This window comes from Cydia pomonella, chromosome 1, assembly GCF_033807575.1.
Source record: "Cydia pomonella isolate Wapato2018A chromosome 1, ilCydPomo1, whole genome shotgun sequence".
In the NCBI taxonomy this organism is placed as follows: Eukaryota; Metazoa; Arthropoda; class Insecta; order Lepidoptera; family Tortricidae; genus Cydia; species Cydia pomonella.
In genome coordinates this window covers 4,367,747-4,391,758 of record NC_084703.1, presented here as the reverse complement: position 1 = coordinate 4,391,758, position 24,012 = coordinate 4,367,747, and the positions used below count along the sequence as shown (strand labels likewise).

General features: G+C 36.9%; 1 protein-coding gene and 1 pseudogene across 1 annotated transcript in view; both read right to left on the bottom strand.

Moving 5' to 3' along the window:
- LOC133526490 (titin homolog) overlaps positions 1 to 24,012 on the bottom strand; it is a 133,290-nt gene that overhangs the window by 60,811 nt on the left and 48,467 nt on the right. The window contains 9 exon segments of the mRNA XM_061863146.1: positions 1 to 870; positions 6,803 to 7,483; positions 8,497 to 9,780; positions 10,041 to 10,121; positions 10,218 to 10,910; positions 16,980 to 20,817; positions 20,819 to 22,626; positions 23,041 to 23,253; positions 23,494 to 23,661. Of these exon segments, the coding sequence (XP_061719130.1) occupies positions 1 to 870; positions 6,803 to 7,483; positions 8,497 to 9,780; positions 10,041 to 10,121; positions 10,218 to 10,910; positions 16,980 to 20,817; positions 20,819 to 22,626; positions 23,041 to 23,253; positions 23,494 to 23,661 (9,636 nt within the window).
- On the bottom strand, positions 1,965 to 6,491 carry LOC133526646 (uncharacterized; annotated as a pseudogene).

Below are 24,012 nucleotides of genomic sequence, written 5' to 3'. Positions count from 1 at the left end.
CAATTGGCATTTTCATTTTATTTTCAGTTGTTTCATCTTTCATATCCTCCATCTTTATTGCGGGGTTTACATTTTCTTCCTGGACTTGATAGGTAATCGGACTAAGATTTGTGTCTTTCACACGTTCTATACTTTCAATTGGCTGGGTTTCGTATTGATCTTGGTGTTTTTGTAATTCTTCGTCTCTGATTGATTGTGTCAGTATGGCCGCCAGTCTTTCGGTTGCTTCACTTACTGATGTTGTCAATAGTTCTAGTGATGCTACTTCATCTATGCTTTCCGCTTCACTTGCAGTAGGCGTATTTTCAGAAATGTTGGTCGCTTCCAGTACGGGTTGATCAGATATGGGTTGATCTTGAGAATTAAATTGTTCCAATATGTTTTTTTCATCTACCTTACCAGACTGATGAATGTCTTTAGAAGTTTGATTTTCAGTGGAATCTTTTGAAGTAGTTTCTCCTGAAAATTTGTCTACTACAAGCGTTTCGGTAGCATTGTTTGTTATTGATTTAGATAAAACTAATTTGGCTTGAAATACTAGTGATTCTAAATCAGCACTGAGGTGTGTTGTTAATTTAGCCAAATCAGATAAACCCTCTCCAAGATTCGATTTGAGATCTTCTGTGGCATCATTCGTGTAAACTTGTAAAACTACTAATGCATTTTGGAATTTTTCAAGAAGTTCTATATTTTCTACAGTTTTCTTATCAAAATCTTGAATATTTTCAAAATTTTGGAAATTTTTCTGCACTTCTTTAGCTATTGTTATGGATTGTGTCATCGCCTCGCTTTGTACAATATTAGATAATGTTCGTAATATGTCTGACATATTTTCAGACACATACTCGTTAATGTGTTCCATAAACGTTTCTGAAAATAATCGTGTACAACTGTAAACATATATATTACAGTGATAAAACTTAGTAATACGCAGCAGGTGGGTTAAGATCGATGGGTTTAAAAACTTCTCAAAAGTAGTAATAAAGTTTATTATGTGAATATTTTTGTGGTTAATTCTATACAGTGTGTCCCTAGCCATTGGACATAGCCGAAATGTACATATGCATTAGGGTATTTAGAACCAGTGTACAAAGTATCATAACAACCGGTATAGCAGTTTCGAAGAAATTAACAAATAACCATTTTTTACTTTGAAGCAGCCTGTATGTGTTAGTAACTAAGGTGTAAGGTAATATCCTCAAAAAATAGTGTGGAACCTTCTTCGACCTTTTTGATTATCTTTTTTTATTTATGACACTAATAAACTTCTGACCTTTGAAAAATGTCATCATTATCAAATATTTCGAACAAATTGTCAAAAAAACTGCCAAAGATGTTTGTTTCTTTTTGTTGTCGATTATTGCAAATAACTTTTGTTAGAAAAATTTATATTTATATCTTTTGTTCTAATCAAAAAAATTTTAAAGTCAGAGCACTCCTGAGAAGTAACCCTACGTGGGATTTCAGGGTTTGTCCAATGGCTAAAGTCACCCTGTATATGTATGATTTCGCAATGTTTAGAATAGATGATCAAACGAACTTCTCGAGCGAAGTTCGATCACTATTATATGAGTCGTTTCATTCGAAGATATAACATTTACCAGGTAGTCCTTTAAACCTACAGGCGACTTTTGCACGATATTAAGAGACAGTCAATTGACTATTGAACTGATTTTTAGTTCAGTCATTCCTTCTCCTACCCTTTCCGTTCGTTCCACCGTTATAGTTGCTCATTATCTTTAGAGAAAACGCAAAACTTTAAAATTTGGGGTCGTATTAGGGAGGGAGGGTTATTATATCTTCGAATGAAACGACTCATATAATAGTGATCGAACTTCGCTCGAGAAGTTCGTTTGATCATCTATTATATTTCGTTCGTTTCATTCTTCAGATATAACATTTACCAGGTAGATGTTTAGAGTCTTAAAGTTTTGCTTAAGGTGGAATGAAACTATAGGTATAAGGACACGAAATCAATATATTTCTTTTCTTCTTTGAGGTGACCTTATTGGTCAGTCATCTAATATTAACAATTGTTCATATAATCAAAAAATCATTTAATTATGATCGATAATCTTATTATCTAAGGATTGTCACTTGTATTCGGCAAGCAAACAGATTTCGCAAAGAGTCCTTCATCCGATAGTGGCCTATTATAGAACCGCGCAAACGACGTAGACGCCGATGTCCAGCCTGCTGTGCGGCGGATAGTGTCGACGCTGACCCCGGCGCGGCTCGCGGCCGACGTGGCGGCGTGGCGCACACTGTGCGCGCTAAACACTGTCATGTCAATGCCACTTTCCGACAAAACATTTTTAATCCATCTGCTGATGGTTTGAGAAGTTGCAGGTCTATGTGGAGTCTTGTATGTCAATAACAAATGTCCTATGCTATCAACTCTCTTATTTTTTGTTACAAAAATATAATCTCTGAGAGTTGTAGCAGGGCATATAGAAACATTATCTTTAAAATATGGGAGGAAGAGGATCGGTTGCTCTCGCCCGACAGCTGATGTTTTAATTATGTCCGTGATTCCAACTTTGACACCGTTTGTGGTAATAACAATATTTTCGATTTTTATAAGCGATAATGTTTGAACCCTATGCGCTGTGCATATGGCCAGTAATGTAACTAATTTTTTCGACAATAGTTCCAGGCTTATACTTGTATTTGGATACCAGTGAGAGACACGGTTTAAAACAACCTGAGGGTCCCATGTATGGTTATACTTGGGACCGTTCGGTCTTTGTTTGTACGCCCCTTTAAGAAGGCGTTTCACGCAATCGTCCGAACCGACACTGTCTCCCAATAACAAGGATAAGGCTGAACGGTGACTATTCAGTGTGCCGTATGCACAATTTTTGTTAAATTGTTCTGTTAAAAAAGACAATATTGTCGATTTTGGGGGATTGAAAATTTCAATAGAATTAACGGCGCAAAATTGCCACCAGAGCTTATATGTAACTTCATATTGTTGTATTGTTTTGACGGAGAGTGATGCCAACATCAGTGTTATAGCCTCTGGTGGGGAGCCTCTTCGACTGAAGGACTGTTGCAGAGCTTCGCGACCCCCAGGGTAAGCCCCTTGTGTAGGGGATGGCAGTCCCTGTAATGGGAATGAAGCAAGTTTTTATTCGGGTTGAGAAACATTATCTCCGAACTAAGAAGGCTCTGCAATAGGGGGAACCACGGTTGCGATGGCCAAAAAGGAAACACTAATATTCCATTTGCTTGATCGTCTACGATCTTTCTAAGGCATTTTAAAATTAACGAAAAAGGGGGAAAGGCGTAAAAATATTTTTTACTCCAGTTAATTGTAAATGCGTCGACCGCTATCGCATCTGGGTCGCATTTCCATGACACAAAATTTTGGCAATTGGCATTGGAACGAGAAGCAAATAAGTCTATTGTTGGTTTACCAAACCGGTGTACTATAGATTCAAACGCTCTGTCCGAAAGTTCCCATTCGGTGTCAGGGTTAACTATTTTTCTAGACTCTGGATCCGCAATATTTTCTTTTGTATTTATATATGATGCAAAGATCAATATATTTCGCTTCTCGCACCATTGCCAAATTGTACGAGACAAATCGTTTAGGTGTGGAAACTGTATGCCCCCCATGCGATTTATATAACTTATAGCGGTCGTGTTATCAACCCGCAACAAAATTGCACAATTAGTAATATTTTTAGCAAAGCTCTTTAATCCGAGGTAGACAGCCAGTAATTCTAAATAATTAATATGAGAATCTCGCTCTGAAGATTCCCACGTGCCATTAATCTTATTTTTCCCACAAACCGCACCCCAACCTGAGTTGGATGCGTCACTGTAAATTTCGAGTTGAAAATTAGGATATCTCATGTAATTATTTGATGAACTAATATTATTTAACCACCAGTTAAGATCGTCCAGTATGGTACTAGAAGGTTTCATTTTAGCTTCAAAATTATCGTTATTTTTAATAACTCGAGATATTTTTGCCTTTCGAAGTTTTTTGTATAAACCCAACCATATTTTACAGCGGGACAGGCTGACACTAAAACTCCGATGAGTTGTGAGAACTCCCGAATGGTACATTTAGGGAGCCCTAGAAATTTACGAGCTAATTGTGCAATTTTGTTTCGTTTATATTCGGGTAAGGCAATGGTTAAATTTTGGGTATAAAAGTTAAACCCTAAAAATTTACAAGTCTGTTCTGGATGTAAGGAACTCTTGTCGTAATTGATAACAAATCCTAGACATTGCAATAGCTTTAAGGTTTCCTTAACGTTATTAAGACATTCTTGAAAAGAATCTCCTATGCATAGAATGTCGTCCAAATAAATGACAGATTTGAGACCTCGCGATCTCAAATTAGACATCACTTCTTTAATTATCTTTGTGAATACTCTAGGGGCTACAGATAAGCCATATTGCATGGATGTAAATTCATATGTCAGATTATTAAATTGAAATCTCAAGTACTTTCTGTCATTTATATTTATAGGTATAAGCAGATATGCTTCTGTCAAATCTATTGTGGCTAAAAAACCATTTTGAGGAATGAGTTTTGAGGCCGTGCGATAATCCTCCATCTTAAAATGACAGGGAGTAATAAATTTATTGTGACCTCTTAAATTTAGGATAAAACGCTTTCCTCCGTTAGGTTTTGGGGCAAGAAAAATCTTAGATATACATTGGTTTTTGACCTTAGGGCACTCAGATATGGCTCCTAAATCTAACAGCTTTTGTATAGCTAATTTCATATCAGCGACTTCATTTTGTTCAAGCGTGTTTGACGGAACAAATGTTTGTTTTACGTCTGAGTTAAATGGGATTGAGAAGCCATGTCTGACCCAGTCCAAAACCATGTCGTTCGATGTTATTTTTAGCCAACAGTTATAATAATGACTTATTCGGCCGGCATGTACCTGCGTTACGGTGCATGGGCACGTGTCTTGGTCGCGGGAGATGTCTTGGCCGCTTGTGGAGCTGGAAACGTCCGACGGGTGTAATTCGTCTGCCTGCGAGCACCTCTCCGCCCCCCCCCTGTTCGACGCGTAACGAGGGTGCGCTGACCAGTTTCCCGAGTATGACGCTCGACTGGTCGACGGCTGTGCTGGCGTGGATTTTTTTGGGGACGTTTTCTTGATTTGAAGACCTTGTTTTTCAATGGTCTTAGCCGCCTTGATTTTTTCGGCCAATTTATTGCCAAATAGGGTATCATCACGTTCTGTATCTTGAATAACTTGCAAGAACGTCTTATCGAGACTAGGAGTGATGAGTTTTATGCGACTCTGAGTAGATGACGCATGGAGGTCACACAGAATGCGGCAGCCGTTACTGAGGTGTTTCATAGCTTCGATTCCGTTGGCATCGACACATTTAATTAGTATATCCATGGCCCTGTTGACGGCAGCGATCCCATGGCCGAGTTGTTGCTGCGTTGTGGCCAGATTTTTATCTCGGTTCCGGACCATATCGGGTACGGCTGCTGAAATTTCCACGTTTAATTTTGGTGCCTGTAACAATCGACAGTTGTCGGGAACCAAATAGTCTTTTTGTATTTTATCTTTGGTTTCCTTCGTCATACCTTTTTTGAGTAACGGTAACCAAAGTTTCGTCAAATTGTCGTGGATTTTTTCGCCATACTCGGGGCTAGCCTCGGTCGACTCCCCGAGAGCCAGCAGCATGTCCGGATCGAGCTCGGGTTGAGCCGGCGACAAGGGTAAATCTGCCTGATTTTCAGGTGCAGGGATCCCGTTATTATGGTCTGGCATCGGTACATCACTTTTATGTTCCGGCACGGGATTTTCGATGTTTAACTGTGGTTCCTGTATAATAGGATCATGAGCCGGTACGGAACCGTCTGGATTTTGTTCCATTACAACATCTAAAACGAAAAAGAAGTGATTATTACATTTTATGAAAAATATTTTCTCTTGGGGGTAGGTTGCGAAAATATTTGTGTCGCAGAGTAACGCGCATCTACTTAAGACTGCGCGCATTGTTCTGCTTATTAACATCGTTGGAGACTCGCGGTCAACCCCGATGGTTATGTGATCATAGTTAGAGACTCGCAGTCAATCCCTATGTCGGCTCATTTTAATCACTTCTTAACACCAAATAATATACAAACAAACTTACCTTCATCTTCCGATGAAGACGAATCATAAATTATCCTGTATCGTCTTTTATGATCTTCAAGTCTTTTAATTTTTTCACGGTAATAATTTAACTTTTCTTTAGCTGTGCGCTTCGACATTTTTGTAGGTAATACTGTCGTAACCGAGGAGCTAAAGTGGCGCGTGCGTTCGTCGCCGTGCACGAAAAAAGAATGAGCAACTATAACGGTGGAACGAACGGAAAGGGTAGGAGAAGGAATGACTGAACTAAAAATCAGTTCAATAGTCAATTGACTGTCTCTTAATATCGTGCAAAAGTCGCCTGTAGGTTTAAAGGACTACCTGGTAAATGTTATATCTGAAGAATGAAACGAACGAAATATAATAGTGAATTGAATACCTAAGCTGTTCAAAGTAAAAAAAAAACTACACACATGTTTAAAGTTAAAGGACACTGCAGTGCTCGACTCATAATCTTGTCAAATAATTATAGATGGTTAGTAATTTATTAGTGTATGATGGTACATTTTTTGCACTAATTTCTCTCTAGTATGGCTTTTGTCGAATTGTAATTTAGATATAGATTGGGTGCTATATTGTTAAGAGAGAGATAAATTTATATGAATGATTTAAACATCTTATGCGTATATCAAAACTATTTCTAAAAGCGCGATGTTTAAATAAAGAACATGATTTACCGATATTAGCTATAACTACTTCCTTGAGTTCGGAATCTTTTGCCATTTCCCTTTGCCATTCAGCTGAATGAATAACTGCCAACTTTTCTGGAATAATTTCACTTTGAGAATCGTTTGGCTTTTCAAGCAATTCTTCAGGTTTGGTTTTGCTTTCACAAACGTCTACTACGGGCTCACCAGTGTCAACTGTCAGTTCTAATGCATTATCAACTGAATGATCTGTTCTTGTAACGGTTTCTCTTGCAGATGCACTCTCAGACACAAATTCTTTTTTATATATTTGACTTTCTTCTTCAGTATGAGGCACCGCTTGATTATTTTCATTTGTCTTAGCATCCTGTTTAGCTACTTGTGAAATTTTAATGATACCGTCCAAATCAGATCTTAAAACGTCAGTAACTTCTGCTACTTTTTGAATTAATTCCTCTCTATTTACTACATCTCCAATATTCTCGAGTGCAGCAATTTCTATTCGGGTTAACGCCTCTTTTAGTTCAATGGATAACTTGATCTGTTGTTCATCTATTTCTTTAACTACTTCCTTATTATTGTTATCTTTGAGATCATGTTCCAATGATCTTGCCAGTGATAAAGATTCTTCCAATTCTTTATTCATAACGAAGACATCGACAGTCTTACAACTTTCGGTTATGAATTCATCTAAGTGTGTTACTAGTGTTTCTGAAAGTCGTTAATGGAATAAGAATAGTAAGTATACCGCTAGGTGATAGTAGGAAAATGTTTTGAGATAGTTATTACATACCTGTTACATACATCTAAATAAATAAATGTATTTTTCTCAAACTTGCTATGAAATGTTGACATGACTTACTTACGTCAAATTAGGTCCGGAAATACTACATATCAGGTGCGATCAGTGAAGATGATATGTAAAGGAATTTCATACTGCCTTACACACCTAGGACTGTAAAGCAACCTTCTTTTGTTTTTTAACATCAAACTGTGACACAACGTCTTGGCATCCAACCGTGAGCTAGCTTCAGTTAGCTTAGCACGGTGATTTGTTGTGCATATTCGTTGCTAAGCAACGGCGGTGGCGCATCGCGCTGAAGCGCGGACTTACCGCTGGTAGAGTGGCGAGCCGAGGAGGTCGCCAAAAAACAAATTGACTAAATTTTTTTGTTTTAATTGCAAGTTTGAGAAAAGCACTCTACATATCGCAGCGAGAAACGGGATTGCCGGCCGCGTATCTCTATCCGGCTTCGCTACGCTCAGCCGACTATCTACTTGGCCTGCAACCCTACGTTTCCCGGCCTCTATAGTAATGTACTATATAAGTATAGGCCTTTTTCAAACATGTGAGGGAAGATAATAAAAATGCATCGTTTAATTATTTAACACATGTAGCAAACGTTATATAAGAGGAACGTTAAGGGCGGTAAATATATTAATTTGTTTTCATAGGTTTCTTAAAACAATATTATAAAAAAGTGGCTGTGACATAATCGGACAGACAGACGGACATGACGAATCTATAAAGGTTCCGTTTTTTGCCATTTGGCTACGGAACCCTAAAAAGACATTGGGAACTTTCTTGTTTGATTTGCTAACGAAATATGGGCATTTCCGAGCATGTTTGAGAAATAAATAATATTTATATGTTTAACTTAAGTGTAAGTACATTGTAAAAAGTAAAATTAGTCACGATACATTTAGATTCACGTAAATATTACCTATGGACGTTGCAAGCGCTTGACTATCTGCAACAGTAGCTAGTTCCAGATCTTGTATGGTTTCTTCCGTCGCTTCTGCAACTTTGAGTTCTGGCAAAATGCTTGTATCAACTTCGCAGGCTTCTATCATATCAGGTTTCTCAAGACCCGTTTCAGTTAATTCTAGAGGCTTAATAGTTTGGGGCTTTTTATCTTCTCTAGTGTTCATATCGTGTACTTCATCAGGAGCAACTTCTGAAATTACTGTAGCTTTAGAAGCTATCACTTTCTCGTTTTCCACATTGACAGGAGCTGAAATGGCTTCTTGCATTTCTGGAATAGGCTCAACTGTGGAAATAGTACCGAGTTCTTGCATGCCGTCTTCGATTTGCTTGACTTCGACTGAAGTTATTTCTTTCTGTTCTTTTTGATTGTCCATCAAAGTTTCTACTTTCAGTAATTCTGCCAAAACATGTCCTTTTTCCTCAATTATTTCAGGCGTAATTTCCTCTATTTCAATAAAGGAAGTGCTTATTTCAGCAGATTCGTCTGACTGGATGTGTTCCTTGTCATCTACAACAGTGATAACTTTTTCACTAGCACCAGCGCGATCAAGTTTATTTATTTCCAAATCAACAGTTGCAGTCAATTGTTCTGATGCAAATTCTGGCGATACAACGTCATGTGTTTCAATGGGTGGCTCCATCAAACTTATTTCAGCTGCATTAGATTCAGCAATTTCATTTTCTTCTAGTTTTATCTCTTCCTTAGATTCTTTGATTTTGTTTTCCAGATTAGCTACAGTAACGTCAGTTATATGTTCATCACTGACCATTTGTTGGCTTTCTTCAATAATACTTTGGTCAATTTTCTCTATGTCTGATTCCTTCCATACTTCTTCTTCTTGGATCGTATCTTTAGATACTTTTTCAGGAATATTTTCTCCTGATTCCGTCTCAATTTTTTTACTTATTTCCCTAGTTAGCTTGGTTATTTCTTCTAGTCTTTCATTATCTTTTTGACATACATTTATTGCATTAGCTAAAGTATTACATAAACGGATTGTAGCATTTGATGATTGCTCACTGACGTCAGTTATTAACCCCGATACATGTTCAGTTTGTTTTATAACTAAATCATGTAGTTCTTTCATTAGTTCCACTTGTTCACTGGTTTCAGCAATACTTAAAGTTTCACGCAATTCATTCGCTATTTTAACGATTTTAGTTTTTTCATTAATGTCACCGGCTAAATCGGTTTTTTCTAAATCTTGAGTGAGATATTCATCGATGCGTTGCACAAGGTCTGTAATGGTAACTTTCTGTAGTTTTTCCCCCATTTTCATGCAGTTATTAAAGCTAATTTCAAAAGACAGTTCCATATGCGGACCATCGATTTCACAATCCCATTATCAACAAATAAGAAAAAGTGTTTATAAATCATACCAAAAATTTAAGTGATATCTCGCTGAACAATCAATAACAAATATGTTTATTGTAATTCGTTTTAACTTAAAAAAAAACACGCGCTGAAATTAATATCATTATTAATAATTCGTAACTTACCAACTGCAGATATCACCGATTTGTTTTCATTTATGGCCGCTGCTTCCTTTTCTTCCTCAACAAATTTAGCTTTCTCAGCCTCTGTAACAAGTTGGTCAGTTTTACCCTCAATAATAATTGAAACACAAGTTTCAATTGTTGAAAGTTGTTCTGTCGTTATAATTTCGAACGTCTCACCAATCACTGGCGCTGAATTAATTTCTTCTGCAGTGACCAATTTTTCAGATACCTCTATTTCATCTGCCACTTGGGTCTTTTCCAATACTTCCTTTGTATCTTCAACTTGAGCTTTTTCAATGTTAACTTGTCCCATAATCGTTTTGTCAACTTCTTCAGCTTCATCTAATTGTTTCACTTCAGAAATCATAGCCGTTTCAAGTTTTACATCTTCAGTAACTTTTGTTTCAATTTGTTGGACTGAAAGTTTACCTTCTCTTATTTCCGTATCAGTTTTATTTGAATCAGCAGGAACTTCGATTGGTTTTGGTTCCTCGGCCTTAACTTCTGCCAGTGTGATTAAATCTTGTAACTGTTCAGCAGCTTGCTCGATTCGCAGTACAACCTGATTTTTAAGCTCAGGCTCTAACTCTTTTGTACTCTCTATAACTTGCACTTGAATCGATGTGAGTGCATCTTTTAATTTCGTAGCTACACTAGCTTGTTGCATACTTATTTCTCTATTTTCTTCACCAAGCTCCTTTGTGGCATCCAGTTGTTCAACTTGACTACTGATTACACTTTCACGTAATTCTTGAGCAAGTTTTGCAGATTCAGTAACATTATCAATTTTCATGATGGTTGATATTTCTTCAACAATTTCAATGAGTTCGATACACTTGTCGACACTTTGCACCAAGTCAGGAGTCTCATCTGTAAAATATTTTTTTTATTGATTTATTAAATTTAAATGGTGGTTTCTAAAATCAGGGTTTTGAATTTACGTTTGTAACCGCTCCGTCGAAAATGATATGTACTGCTATCATATTTTCAGTACAGTGCTCGTTAAAAACGCGAAAAAATGCCAAATATACAAAGCCAAAATATTGTATTCCGTTTTTAACGCTGTCAAAGCAGTCCAAAAAAGCTATTAGCATAAGTGTAGAAGCCGATCTCTTTTTGCAAAGCAAACGCACTAATAATTTTACCTTTTTTAATGGCTTCGTATTTTTCAATATCTACTTGTAAGTATTTCAACAATTGGTATATCGTCAAAAATGCATCTTTCAATTTATAATCGTTATTTTTAAAACTTTCATTGAGCCAATCAAATTTTGTAAGCATTGTTATCAATTTAGATACGATCTCTGTTTTATTTTCAACCAATTTATTGTCATCTTTTGATTCAATGCATTTAATTTTTTGTGCAATATCAACTAGTTCTTTGAAGTCAAGCCCGGTTATTGATGCCAATGCGTCGGTAAGATCTTTATTAATGGTCAAAAATCGATCTAAGGCGCATTCCAATGAATCAATGTTGGAATTTATATCTACAAAGTAAGCCAATTTTGGTAATTAGGACAAGTTATTTCAATGTAAAAAAATGTTCGACTGGGCAATCTATCGGGTCGTTGTATGGAGACCCCCGCACTATTTCCTCGGTGGATGACACTTTATGGGGATCAAGGACTTTATACCCAAACAGGACTGATAACTATCAAAATTATATTATACGAAAATGAACACTATTTCAACGCAATAAGCTATTAAATTGGACGCACCTTACACAGAGGCAAACCCGTGCCGAGAGGGATAGAAATATCCGAGGCCGTGTGTCTTGTTCTTACATCTTGCCAGCATAAAAAAATATTATGTTCAACAATTTTGGCTACTCAAAAATTCCATTGAAACCCTTATATTTTTATGTTATTTTAACAATTGTAAGTCAACAAATAACAATCGCATTAATTTCTTTGCATATATTCTTAAATCAAAAAGAAAACATAAATTTTTATTTCGCTTTTTTTATTTTTTATGGTAACTCTGAAAAGCATGTCATGTCATAGATGTCAGAGTGATTTAGCATCTTTTTAGCATTTAAAGTTTTTTACAGCATTTGTTATATCAAAACAGTTCCAAGGAGTAAAATGGTGAAAAAGTGTTGCGTTTATACTTGTCCAAGTGAATCGTATGGTGGTTGCAACATATCGTTCCACAGGTAAGCTAATAATAAACTTTTTCGTAAATCAAACAAGTAGGATGCCCATGAATTCTTGTAATAATGAGTCAAAATATGTGTGATGGATTAGGGTCCTAACTGTTACATACTATTATTACAGTTTCCCAAAAAATGAAGAAATGCGACATAAATGGCTCAGCAGTATACATGTGAAGCAAAAAATTACAAAAAATTCCGTCGTATGCAGTCGTCACTTCGAACCTTCCTGCTTTGATACTGCTAATTCCCGTCAATTATTAAAAGCAGACGCTATACCAACGATTTTTCCTGTTGTAAGATTATTTTATTATTATAAACATTCAGTAGTTACTGATTTTTTTATATTTGTTTATATGCACATACATATTTTTTAAGGAATGAATTTCATTATTTGTATTATCTACAATAATGTAATGAAAAGGAAATATTTATTTGTTTGTATGCATTTTAAAGACTCACCATTAGCAAGCTACCTTTTCACCAACAAAGGCTATGTATGTATAGTCAGGGTTCAAAACTGTAGTCATAGTTTCTCGTACAGTTAGCATAGGAAACTGTGAATGCCTTTTGCAACTGGTCTTACCTCGGGCAAAGCCGGGGCGGACTGATAGTACTGGGATTTCTAGGGCTACCACGTTTATATTATTATTTGTTACGACTGAGCAAGTATGCTTAATACTTTCATTTTTTTTTTACAGGCCAAAGATAAAAAAATTGTAGTTCTCAGTAATATATTGCTACAACAGCCACAATCAGTCACATCTGAAGAGAAAACCCTACATCCTTCCGCCTCTTTAGAAACACCTGTTATTGCTGGGACAAGTTCAAGCAATATAGAAGAACCTCCAAGGAAGAAGCTCTGTCCAAACGTAAATGATGTCGGTGTTCAAACAGTACCTGTCAAATGTATTAGCCCTGTAGAAGATGTTTTAAAGAAAAGGGTAAAAGTATTATCACAAAAGCTAAATAGGCGTGACGCAAAATTGAAAAACTTACAATCGCTTTTATTGTTACTCAAGAAAAAGTGTAAAAATTTTGATGAGGTGGAACAAAATATAAAAAATAATTTTAGTAACATCCACACTCTATTGAACACAGATAAAAGCAACAAAGGTCAAAGATATTCCGATGAAATTAAAAAATTTGCTTTGTCTTTATACTTTTATTCGTCAAAAGCGTACTTATTTATTAGAAATCATATTAGTTTACCACATCCTACAACGTTGCGAAAAATGCTTGCTACTCATGAATGCAACGTTGGCTTCATATCGGAAGTTTTTGAGTGTTTAAAATTATCGATTGAAGAATATGATCTTCAAAATGTAGCCCTAATATATGATGCAATGTCAATAAAGTCTGAAGAGGTCTACGAAAAGTATAAAGACAAAAAATGGGGATATGTCGATTTGGCAGGCATTATCACTGACGAATCAGACCAGTTAGCTACTGAGGTTTTGGTTTTACAAATAGTCTCATATAAACGAAAATTCAAATGCCCCATTGCATATTTCTTTATTTCGAAAATCTCAGCTGCCATACAGTCCCAATTAATAATTACAGCTATATGTATGTTGCATGATATAGGTATAACAGTTCGAAGCCTAACATCTGATGGAACAAATGTTAATGTTAAAACATATGAACAGTTGGGCTGTAATTTCAGTGATACAGATATGACTACTAGTTTCAAGCACCCTAAACAAGATAGCAGGATACACTGTATTTTTGATCCGGCTCATATGGTAAAACTTTGTAGAAATATTTTTGCAGAGACAAAGTTAAGTTCTCCTCACGGTGATATTGATTTTAACTTTTTGAAAGAATTGCACAAATTACAAGAGGAAGAAGGTTTAAAACTCGCCAATAAGTTAAATGCTAATCATCTTAATTTCATGGGAAAAAAAATGAATGTTAAACTTGCAGCGCAGTCATTAAGTAGTTCAGTCGCTGATGCCATCGACTTCTTAAGAACTAGTGGCAATGAAAATTTTCAGGGCAGCGAAGCAAGTACTGAATATATCAGAATGATTGACAGAATTTTTGATTTACTAAATGCAAAATCACCCATAGGCACTGGTTTTAAGTCCCCGTTGCGACTTAGTAATGAAATGTTTTGGGCCAAAACTTTTTCTGACACAAGAGAATATTTAAAAACACTCGCTATTGATAATCAAAATATTTTATTAAATCGCCGCAAGATGGCAGCTTTTGGCTTGATTGTTGACACATATAGCTGCCCAAATTTAGCAAAAGATCTTTTGGATGGTATAGATCATAAGTTAGATTATTTTCTTCCATATAAATTCTCTCAAGACCATGTGGAAATGTTCTTTTCCTGTATTCGATTGCAGGGTGGTGGAAATGACAACCCTAATGCCTTGCAATTTAGGTATGCAATGCGCAAACTTCTGTATCGAAACAGTGTCACACCTAGCATAAACGCAAATTGCACGGACGATGATTTTGAACTTTCGCCAATTTTAGAGTTTCGTAGCAAGAAAAGAATTATTGAGAAAAATCAAGAGGATGGTGACTCACAAGACGAGAATGAAGTAGAAGGTTTGTTTAATTATATGCAGTCGATCAATATATCTGATTACAAAAAAAATATCCTTTATTACATTGCTGGTCATTTTGTAAACAAAATGTTAAATAAAATTACTTGTCAGCATTGTCGCGACGCACTGATTATTACTAAGGACAATTTTGATCACTCATATTTTGTGGATATTACCAACTTTTCATCTTTTACTGCATTTGTTGACAGAGGAGCCTTAAAGTACGTTTCCAGATTTGCCTTTGAGGTGATAAAGAGCAGCGAACAATTATTTATGTCGGAAATGGCTAAGAAGTCATTCCGACACACTAGCAAAAACGTGATTTTAATAATGTTAAAGCAACTGTTTGTTACCAAATTGAAGCATTTGTTTTCTCCGGCCCACCCTGTACAATCTGCACATGATGAAGAGCCACATGAATTACAATTGGTGAAAGCTTTGGCTAACTCATATTTGAATTTAAAAATATTTCATCAAACAAAATTAAATTCGTTACGAAATTTCGGCAGTAAAATTGGACTTCGACAAAAACTTACTAAAACCATTTTATTTAGTCATGTTTAAGGTGGACCCGCCGAAGAGCAAAACCAACTCGGAATTTTCGACAAATTATTTTATTACGGAGCCAAAGTAGTAATTAATGTAATGTAAAAAATAAATAAATACCTTGTACTACATTCGTATTATTTTGTAACCCTCCTTTATCCCCATAATTTTATCAAAAAACAGACATCTAATCTAACTTCTACGGTACTTTAACGGTCTTAACGTGCCTTCCGAAGCACGGAGAAACTCAAGATATTTTTTTTACTACCTTAAGTCACCTATCCAAGTGGGAAAACCGCCTTTAGTTTTTTAATATGAGTAATCTGCGTTTAATTTTTAGCAAATTCGAATTTGTCTCACACAGCCAAATCTTATAGTCACCCTATTAAAAAAGGACAGCCGGCCTCCGTACTACCTACCTCGCTCGGCTCGTTTTTTCGCTGTCAGTTATCAGTCCTGTTTGGGTATAAAGTCCTTGATGGGGATATAGTATAGCTTCTCACCAACATATATTAGGTATATCACAAATATGAAGAAAGACATGGCCAACGTAAGTAATTTACCAAAATGTACATAAAAACTTAATATTATGGACTGAAATTAATAATGATGTTTGTCAAATTAATAATTTTGATTATTGAGGGATACTACTTTTTTCGAATATAATTTGCTGATCGTTATTTTATTTACTGTATGTTATTATAATGCTATTTGATGGGATATTCGTGAGACTAAAACACCGTAAAAAATGCCACAGTAAAATTTGAAAAAATCGGAAAATTGTTGATCGCCTTTTTTACATCACAGTTATTATGTTGTTAATGAAATGTTTTGTAAAAAATTAAATAAAAACATATCACAATTGTTTCATCAAGTTTTAAACATGTATGTGTATGTTGTTACTCCTATTAATAGAGAAGATGTGATCATGTCACTTTCGTGTATTTTGTCTCTAAAAGGCTAAAACAATACTAAAGAGAGACCTCTGCGATTTTTACAATAACTTTCGAATATAGTTACGTGAAACGGAACGGTTTTAGAAACAACAGTCAGGGCTTCTGAAAATGACATGGCACTTAGAGCATTTAACCAATGTATAAATGTCAGATAAACGTCAGTCCATACAATAAATATGACATAAGTATGACCATTGCCACCATTCGCCGAGGTTTTCGACAGAGGGGTAAGCTCTTAGATGCGACTCCGGTTGGTTAAATGCCCTAAGACTATACACCGAATTTAAAGATGCAGTCATCATAGGTGCCACTGCGCCATCTGACGGTTTGTGGTAATACGCAGAGGAAATAGTGCGTGGGCCAACCTTTAGCCTAGGCAATGCCATGGACACTATAGTAAGCGCAACGTATGAATTGCTAGTTGATAGTTATGAATTGACCCTTATATATGAAGCTATTATGACCTACCGTTAAACTGATAGCCTTATCTTCATATAATTAAGATCTATATATACTATTCGCCGACTATTGGTTAAAAAGTTTAGACGCATTTAATATCATAGCATAAAACTTAAATATAATATTTATGTGTCCAACATTTTTATTATAATTAAGGTAGAAGAAAGTCATCACGAGCTACAAAGAATAAGTTAGAAGATAGTTAAAGAGGTTTGTATAAGGGATAAAACAATGATATTCATAGAGCAATACGTAGTATACGTACCCTTGGCCGCTGCCTTACTCTCCGTCTCTAGCAATGTTTTCAAAGATTTTTCTATTTCCGCCATCGGCTTGGAAACCTTTTCCTTGTCTTCACTTGTAACATTTTCAATGGACTTTATACTATCTTGTATTGTATGAATTTCTTTATCCAGTTCCAGTATCATTGTCTTTTCCGCGCTATCAACTACAGTGCCCTCTGAAACGTGCTGTTCTAACTGTTTTATATCTTGTTGTATTTCACCCATAGCTTGTGCAAATGATTCTGTTGAGGTGAGATCAACTGACATAACTTCATCTTCCATACCAGTTGATACCTGCTCTTGTATATTCAGCAGATGATGATGCAATGCTTGAAGAGGGGCCAACATTTCTGCTAGCACATTTTTTAAAGCAGAATCTTCAAATTTGTGTTCTTTTATTTCTAGTTTGGATTCCGACATACTTTGTTGCAAAATATCAGAACACTCAGCGAGACACTTAAGGAGTATAAGCGCTTTACCCGTGCCTGTGGCATCCTTATAATCGTGGTGTTTCTGAATGCAGTCTAAAACTTTTTGTAATATTTCTCTAGATTCTACTGTGAGCTCAGACTTGGTTAGTATTTGTTCTTCTATAAATGTTTCTGCATCGTCCATCGCCGCCAGTAAAGCCTTATCTTCAACAACTATTGCATTATATTTAATTTCTTCATGGATGACAGTTTCGACTCTCTGCAGACAAGGCTTTGCAATCTCTATGATATTGACAAAACGTTGGGCCACATCTTCTAAAGGTGTAAATTTACTGCTTTCAAGAATTTCTCTGAGCACCTCTTTTGTAGCATCAAGCTTAGTAATAGGCGCCTTGAAAAGTAAATCAGATTGCGAATCAACTATCTTAATGAGTGAGTCTTGAACGCTGCTCAGGCATTCATTGCAATAGCCAAAAAATGTATTAAGAGAATTACTAATATCTTCAGCTAGGTGTAGTTCTTTTTGTTTTATTTTAAAATCGTTGATAGTTTGTTTCAAAGCATTAAATTCTTGTAATAGCCGTATGATCCTCTTATGGCTCAGCTTTTTAGTCAACAAACACCGAAGCAGAACAAACTCATTTTTACAGTTTTTGAAGAAGTCTTCTACCATCATCAAGTCGGCTTCGGGTGTTTCATTACTTGAATCCTGAATAATACCGACAGCACATTGCACTACATCATCCATTTGTATCAGTGCATCTGTTTCTATCTCAAGAGCAATCTGGGGCGAAGTGCACGACATATCGGAAGTTCGTGATAAATCAACAAAATCATATTCTTCTAAAACAGCTATGTTTCGTTCAACTTTATCTATAACTTGTATCAGGTTTGCTTCTCTGGCTAATTTTTCTGGCGCCTGAGGTGTAAACTGAATAAGTTCCTCTTGTACGTTGATAACATTTTCATATAGTTCTTGAGTAACCGATTTGACTTGTTCTATCTTTATTCCCTTAGACACGTCTGTCGCATCTAGTAAGTTGTTTACTGTCTCTTCAAGAGCAATAACCTCTTGTTTAACTGGTGCTTCCGTTGATATTGCCTTGGCGTTTTCAATTATATCCTTCAGATGTTCACACACAGTGCGTAAACTTTCTACCTTGTTTGATATTTCAATCGTTTTATCGGCAGTCTCCATCGCAGGAAATACAGCATGAATACATTTGTCGAGATTTTCTTTGAATTCTGCGATACTTTGAAAAACGGAATGTATTTTGTCCGACGCCATTTCAAGAATGTGTTCGTATATTGGTATATTAGTAACATCTAGTACAGACAAACATTGCTGTAAGTCTTGCATAGGTTCTGCAATGGCCATTAACTTCGACGTATTCAAATGAGCCATTTCATCTGAAGTCTCCAAAATAAAGGGATGCAATATCTCTTGTATGCCAGAATGAAGCTCTCCTAAGCCTAGCGCAACAGATTTTAAGCTTGAGTAATCGCTAACTTCAGATAATGTGTCTAAAGCATCAATAACATCAGGATTCTGTAAAACTGTGATATGATCATTTAAAGACTGTAATGCTTGAGCTGTAGCAGATGGTACAATGTCTTGGTGTAAAGAACTTACTGCCTGCTCAGCGGTTATCTCGGTAGCTGCAGGTAATACTAACCGATCTGAAGGTAAAGTATCAGCAGTTGTTTTTATGCCTGATATGTCTTCTAGAGTCGACATTTCGTCAGCGGTTTCTATGCCACCTTGTTCACGGATCATTACAATACAGCTGTGAAGATTTTGTACAGCATTTGCCATATTCACACTAACTTCATACGGCGTCACATCCTCTCCGTATTGTGATATAACAACTTGCTGTAATGTCTCAAGTGTTGTTTGCAATTCATGTAGTGGTTCTGCTACTGTTACAAAGACTTCACTGTTTTCTTTCAAGCTCTCAATATGTTCTAGTATAGTTTGATTTATAACCACAATATTTTCATTTAATTCACATAGAGGCGTGGCTAAAGTCTGCGCTACTGACTGCACATCAGCCATCTCAAAAATATTCTCATCCTGTTCAACTCGTCCTGAAGCTATGGATGCTACACTTCGCTTAAGCTCTTCTAATACTGGACATACATTTTCTAGAACTGGTGTCATGGCGTCTTTTAGTTCTTTTGCACATTCAAGAGATTTAACTTTATTTATAGCTGCTATGGTGTGTTCTATACGCTCTAGTGCAACGACGGCTTTACCAGTTTCGTACCATGAAATATCTTGTGTAATAATGTGTTCAGAGTCAATGTGTAAGCTGACTTCATCAGCTTGATTAATAGTTTCTTGTATATCTACCAATACATCATTGATGTTGCTCAATATAGCACAATTCAGCTCAGAATCAAATATATTATTAATAAAGTGATCTTGGACTATCCTCATCGTATTATTGAGACTCGCCAAAGACAATATGCTATCCGAATCTATAGTTTTGATAGCTGCGTTCACTCTGTTAACAACATCACATATTTCTGTCAAAGAGAAATATTTCTTAGCTTCATTACTCTCAATTACATTTTCCAAAACTTTCGTAAGGTTTTTATGGAATAAGTCCAAATGTAGCTTAATATCGGGTAAAGATTCAAGACGAGGTAAGTTATTTTCTAACGCTATAAGTATTTGAGCCATTTTTTGTAAGACTTCCAGTTTATTGTCGCTTTGGAGGATATCGAATCTTCCAACATTACTCTCTATTTTATCAATGTGTGTTGAAATCTCACTTAAATTCTGCTTTATTGAAGTTAAAGCCTGTTTCAAAACTAACTTATCGTCTTCACTTCTTGTTTCCGTCGACAACTGTTCAAATGACATCCTCAGTTTTAGAACGGAATCCATAACTGTTTCTATTATTTCCGTATTGTACTTGTTTAATGAGGTCGTCGATTCTTTAACTGATAGTGACTCTATCTGCTCTAAAGCTACTTGTAAGTCTTGTATCGAGGCAGACATGTCATTGAGTATTACTTCACTGTTTTTGATTTTCGTAACATCTATCATTTTTCCACTTTCTGCACTCTCAGCTATGCAAAGTAAGGAGTTAACAGGACTTCTTAACTCAAACACAGCTTTTTGAGTGTCCTTAAGGTGCTTTGCATCTACTGATGTCTCTTCTGTCTTTATTTCACTTGCTTCACTCAAAAGGTTTCTTGTTTTAATAGTATCTGATGAATACTTTATAACGTTAATCATTTCCTTCGTTAAAGTTTGGATTTCTCTTATAACGCTTTCGTCTGCCTGTAGATAGTCTGTCAAGGCGACGGAGTTAATATCCGACATAACTTTTTGAATTTCGTTACCACACGTCTCTATAAATGCCACACAGGTTTTTTTTTACAAGAGTCTTGTTTTCGCCTTCCATATCGATACATTTTTCAACTATGGTTAGGGATTGTTGTAAAGCTTTCATCGATTGAGGAAGGTTGTTGAATATATTAGTAACTTCTTTAGCTTGTAGAGATTCCTTGGCAGCCTCTGCTATACTGTGTATTTCAGATAGAGGAGTGATCAGACTGCTTATGATCTCTAAACTTCTCGAAGCTGTGGCAGCAGATGACATTAACTCTGATTTCAATATTATATCTCGTTCAATGATTTGCACATCATTAATAGCTTTAGATACTGTCGAACTAACTTCAGTTACTTTGCTCTTAAATTCTTCATCTGTCATTTTAGGTTTGGGCTCTATCTCTGCCCTTACTTGTAACAACTCTTCTCTAGCTTTACTATAAGATTTCTCGCTACCTGAGCTAGAGCGTCGAGAACCCCTACTACTTCGCCGTTCTCGCTTTGGCTTCATTACAGGGGTTTCCGTTTCAGATCTCTTCTGTTCAGTTTCTTGTACCTCAGCCTTGATTTCTTTAATATCAGATTTAACTTCCATAACCTCTTCTACATCAACTTTATGTAGAATTGTTTTCGTTTCTGATGATTCTCTGCCATCATCAACTGATCGTCGAGAAGATTTTGATTTATGTTTTCCGTAACTTCGTGCGCTAGCAAAACTAGCCAAATCACTTTCAGACATAACTTGCGTATCGTCATCTCTTCTATCTTCAGAGATTGATTGTTCTCGAGATAAACTAAAGAAATCTTCTCCACTTCTTAGAGAATCTGACTTCTTTCTAGCCACCTTTTTAGGCATATCAGACTTTTCATCCGATAATAGAGCCATAGTTTTTTCTAAATAGTCTTCGCCTAAATCTGTGTCTAATGATAGTTGAGGTGCGCCATTTTCATCTGCTATTGAAATATCTTCTACATCAGCCTCCGTTCTTAAGTCTTCTTCAGGCGATGCAAAGTATTCTGGAGACACATCAATTATGATAGCTTCCATGAGCAGATTGCCTGAAGTTGATGTTTCTTTAACAAACCTAAGCGGTGGCAGCTCGACAACGTTATGTTCAGTAACATTCTCGGACAGCTGATCAGCATACATCTCGACTATTTGAAGTGCTTCTTCTTCAGTTAAATCCGGAGTCTCGTACAACGATACGGAGACTTCTTTTCCATCAAATGAAAATGAAATCTCTCCTTTATCGTCAAGAGTTATATCTCCCACCGGGGTATCGTACATCTGCGAGGTTCGTTCTTCGTGTATCGTACTAAGCGACAAATTTCTTTGCAATGCTTGTTCGTCTGCTATTTTCTTCTTGGTCTTCATGGAGTCGTCGAAGCCGAGAAGCGAGGCGGAGCTGGCGGCGATTCCCATACAATTCTGCGCTTCACAAGTGTATGTGCCTAAACAACAAGTACCATCCTGTCCGGATATGATTCTGTGTATATCCCCAGGTTTGAGCTCTTCGCCGTCCTTATACCACTTGAGAACAGGTTGTGGTACACCAATGACCTTGCATTCTAAGTTCACAGCGCCTTCCTCAGAGAGGATAGCCTGAAGGTTCTCCAAGAATCTTGGTTTCTTAAAGTGCCTAGGGATGATCAGTTTGAGGAAGCAGGAGGTGACACTGTGGCCGAATTCGTTCATGGCGACGCACTTCCACTCGGCCTGGTCGAGGAACTCCAAGTTCTTGATGTCGAGGGTGAAGATGCCTCGGTCTTCCTTGGCGAGGTGGCAGCGAGGAGACTCGTCAACAGGCTGATCGTCTCGGTACCACAGGACCGTCGGCTCGGGTGGAATGGCAACTGCAACAATAGCGATTTTTAAACCAGGTTTTGGTATGATTTATATAATAATGTTATTTTTGTAAAGATAACATTAAAAGTGAAAATTAATCTTACTCCAGAGTTAAGAGGGAGGGAGAGAGAGGGGGATTTACCTAATTCAACAAACTTTCAAAATAAAAAACGTCATCTACTCTGTGGGCAAAATATTCACGAAAAAATGTACCTACAGTAAATAAATAAAAAAGTCATCCGTCACTAGTGACTCAGTGTCTTACTACTAGTGACAAACTCCCAAGCAGCGGTAAACACGTGGTATAACACAGACCCACCGTTGCAGTACCTGTGGTTTTTTGACAAAAGTCAAACAACTGTTTGTTACAGGTTACAGACATTGGTGGAGACTGTGGAGTGTGTCGAAAAAGAGGCCCATACCTTTAATAGTAAAATGGAATGGCTCATCAATCCGCGCTTCAGCACTCTGCAAGCCCTGGATAAACTTGGGCGCCTGGTGTTTCGTGAACAGCTGGAGCCTCTCCTCCTCGTTGAGCTGGTTCTGGATATCTTCCACTGTCAGCTCGGCCGAGCTGCTGGCCTGGCCCATGCAGTTGCGAGCTATGCAGCAGTAGGAGCCTAGGGAGTTGGTGCCTGGAAAACCATACTTCAGTTAGGGATTTTAAAAATATATATTTGCAACCAAAGCAAAGCTTGTACCTACTAGGCGATACTTATATAGAGAGTCAACATCTACCTCTAGATGTTATGAGATAAAAAGTACTCCCCTCCCCCTTCCCCCCCTCCATACAAATTTGTATACAAAGATGCTAAGCTAGGAGTATTGCTGATTGTACTTTCGTCTATTGATAAACAAGGTGACAATGTGTATACCTGTCAGTTGGTAAACATCTCCTGGCTTCAACTCCTGACCATCCTTGAACCAGCTCAGTACTGGGGTTGGGAAGCCGACCACCTTGCACTCGAAGGAGACCAGACCCTCATCCGTGAGCACTGCCTGAAGGTTCTCCATGAAACGTGGCTTCCGGTAGTTCTTCGGGACTGTTGGAATAAATAATCAAATTATTACACATGAATAAATTCAAAGCACAAAATCAAAATACATACATATAACATTAATAATTATTTGTTTAACAAGGGGGCAAAGTTGTTGTTTAACTACTCGTGCTAATATTGATACCCGAGCAAGCGAAAGTCGCGGCTAACGTCTTGACCACTAGACCACTAAGCCATCGGCCAGGGTTTCCTTTGATGACCGGTCTGGCCAAGTGGGTAGTAACCCTGCCTATGAAGCCGATGGTCCTGGGTTCGAATCCAGGTAATGAGTACAGATATTTGTTCCTGAGTCATGGACGTTTTCTATGTATTTAAATATTTGTATATTATATATAT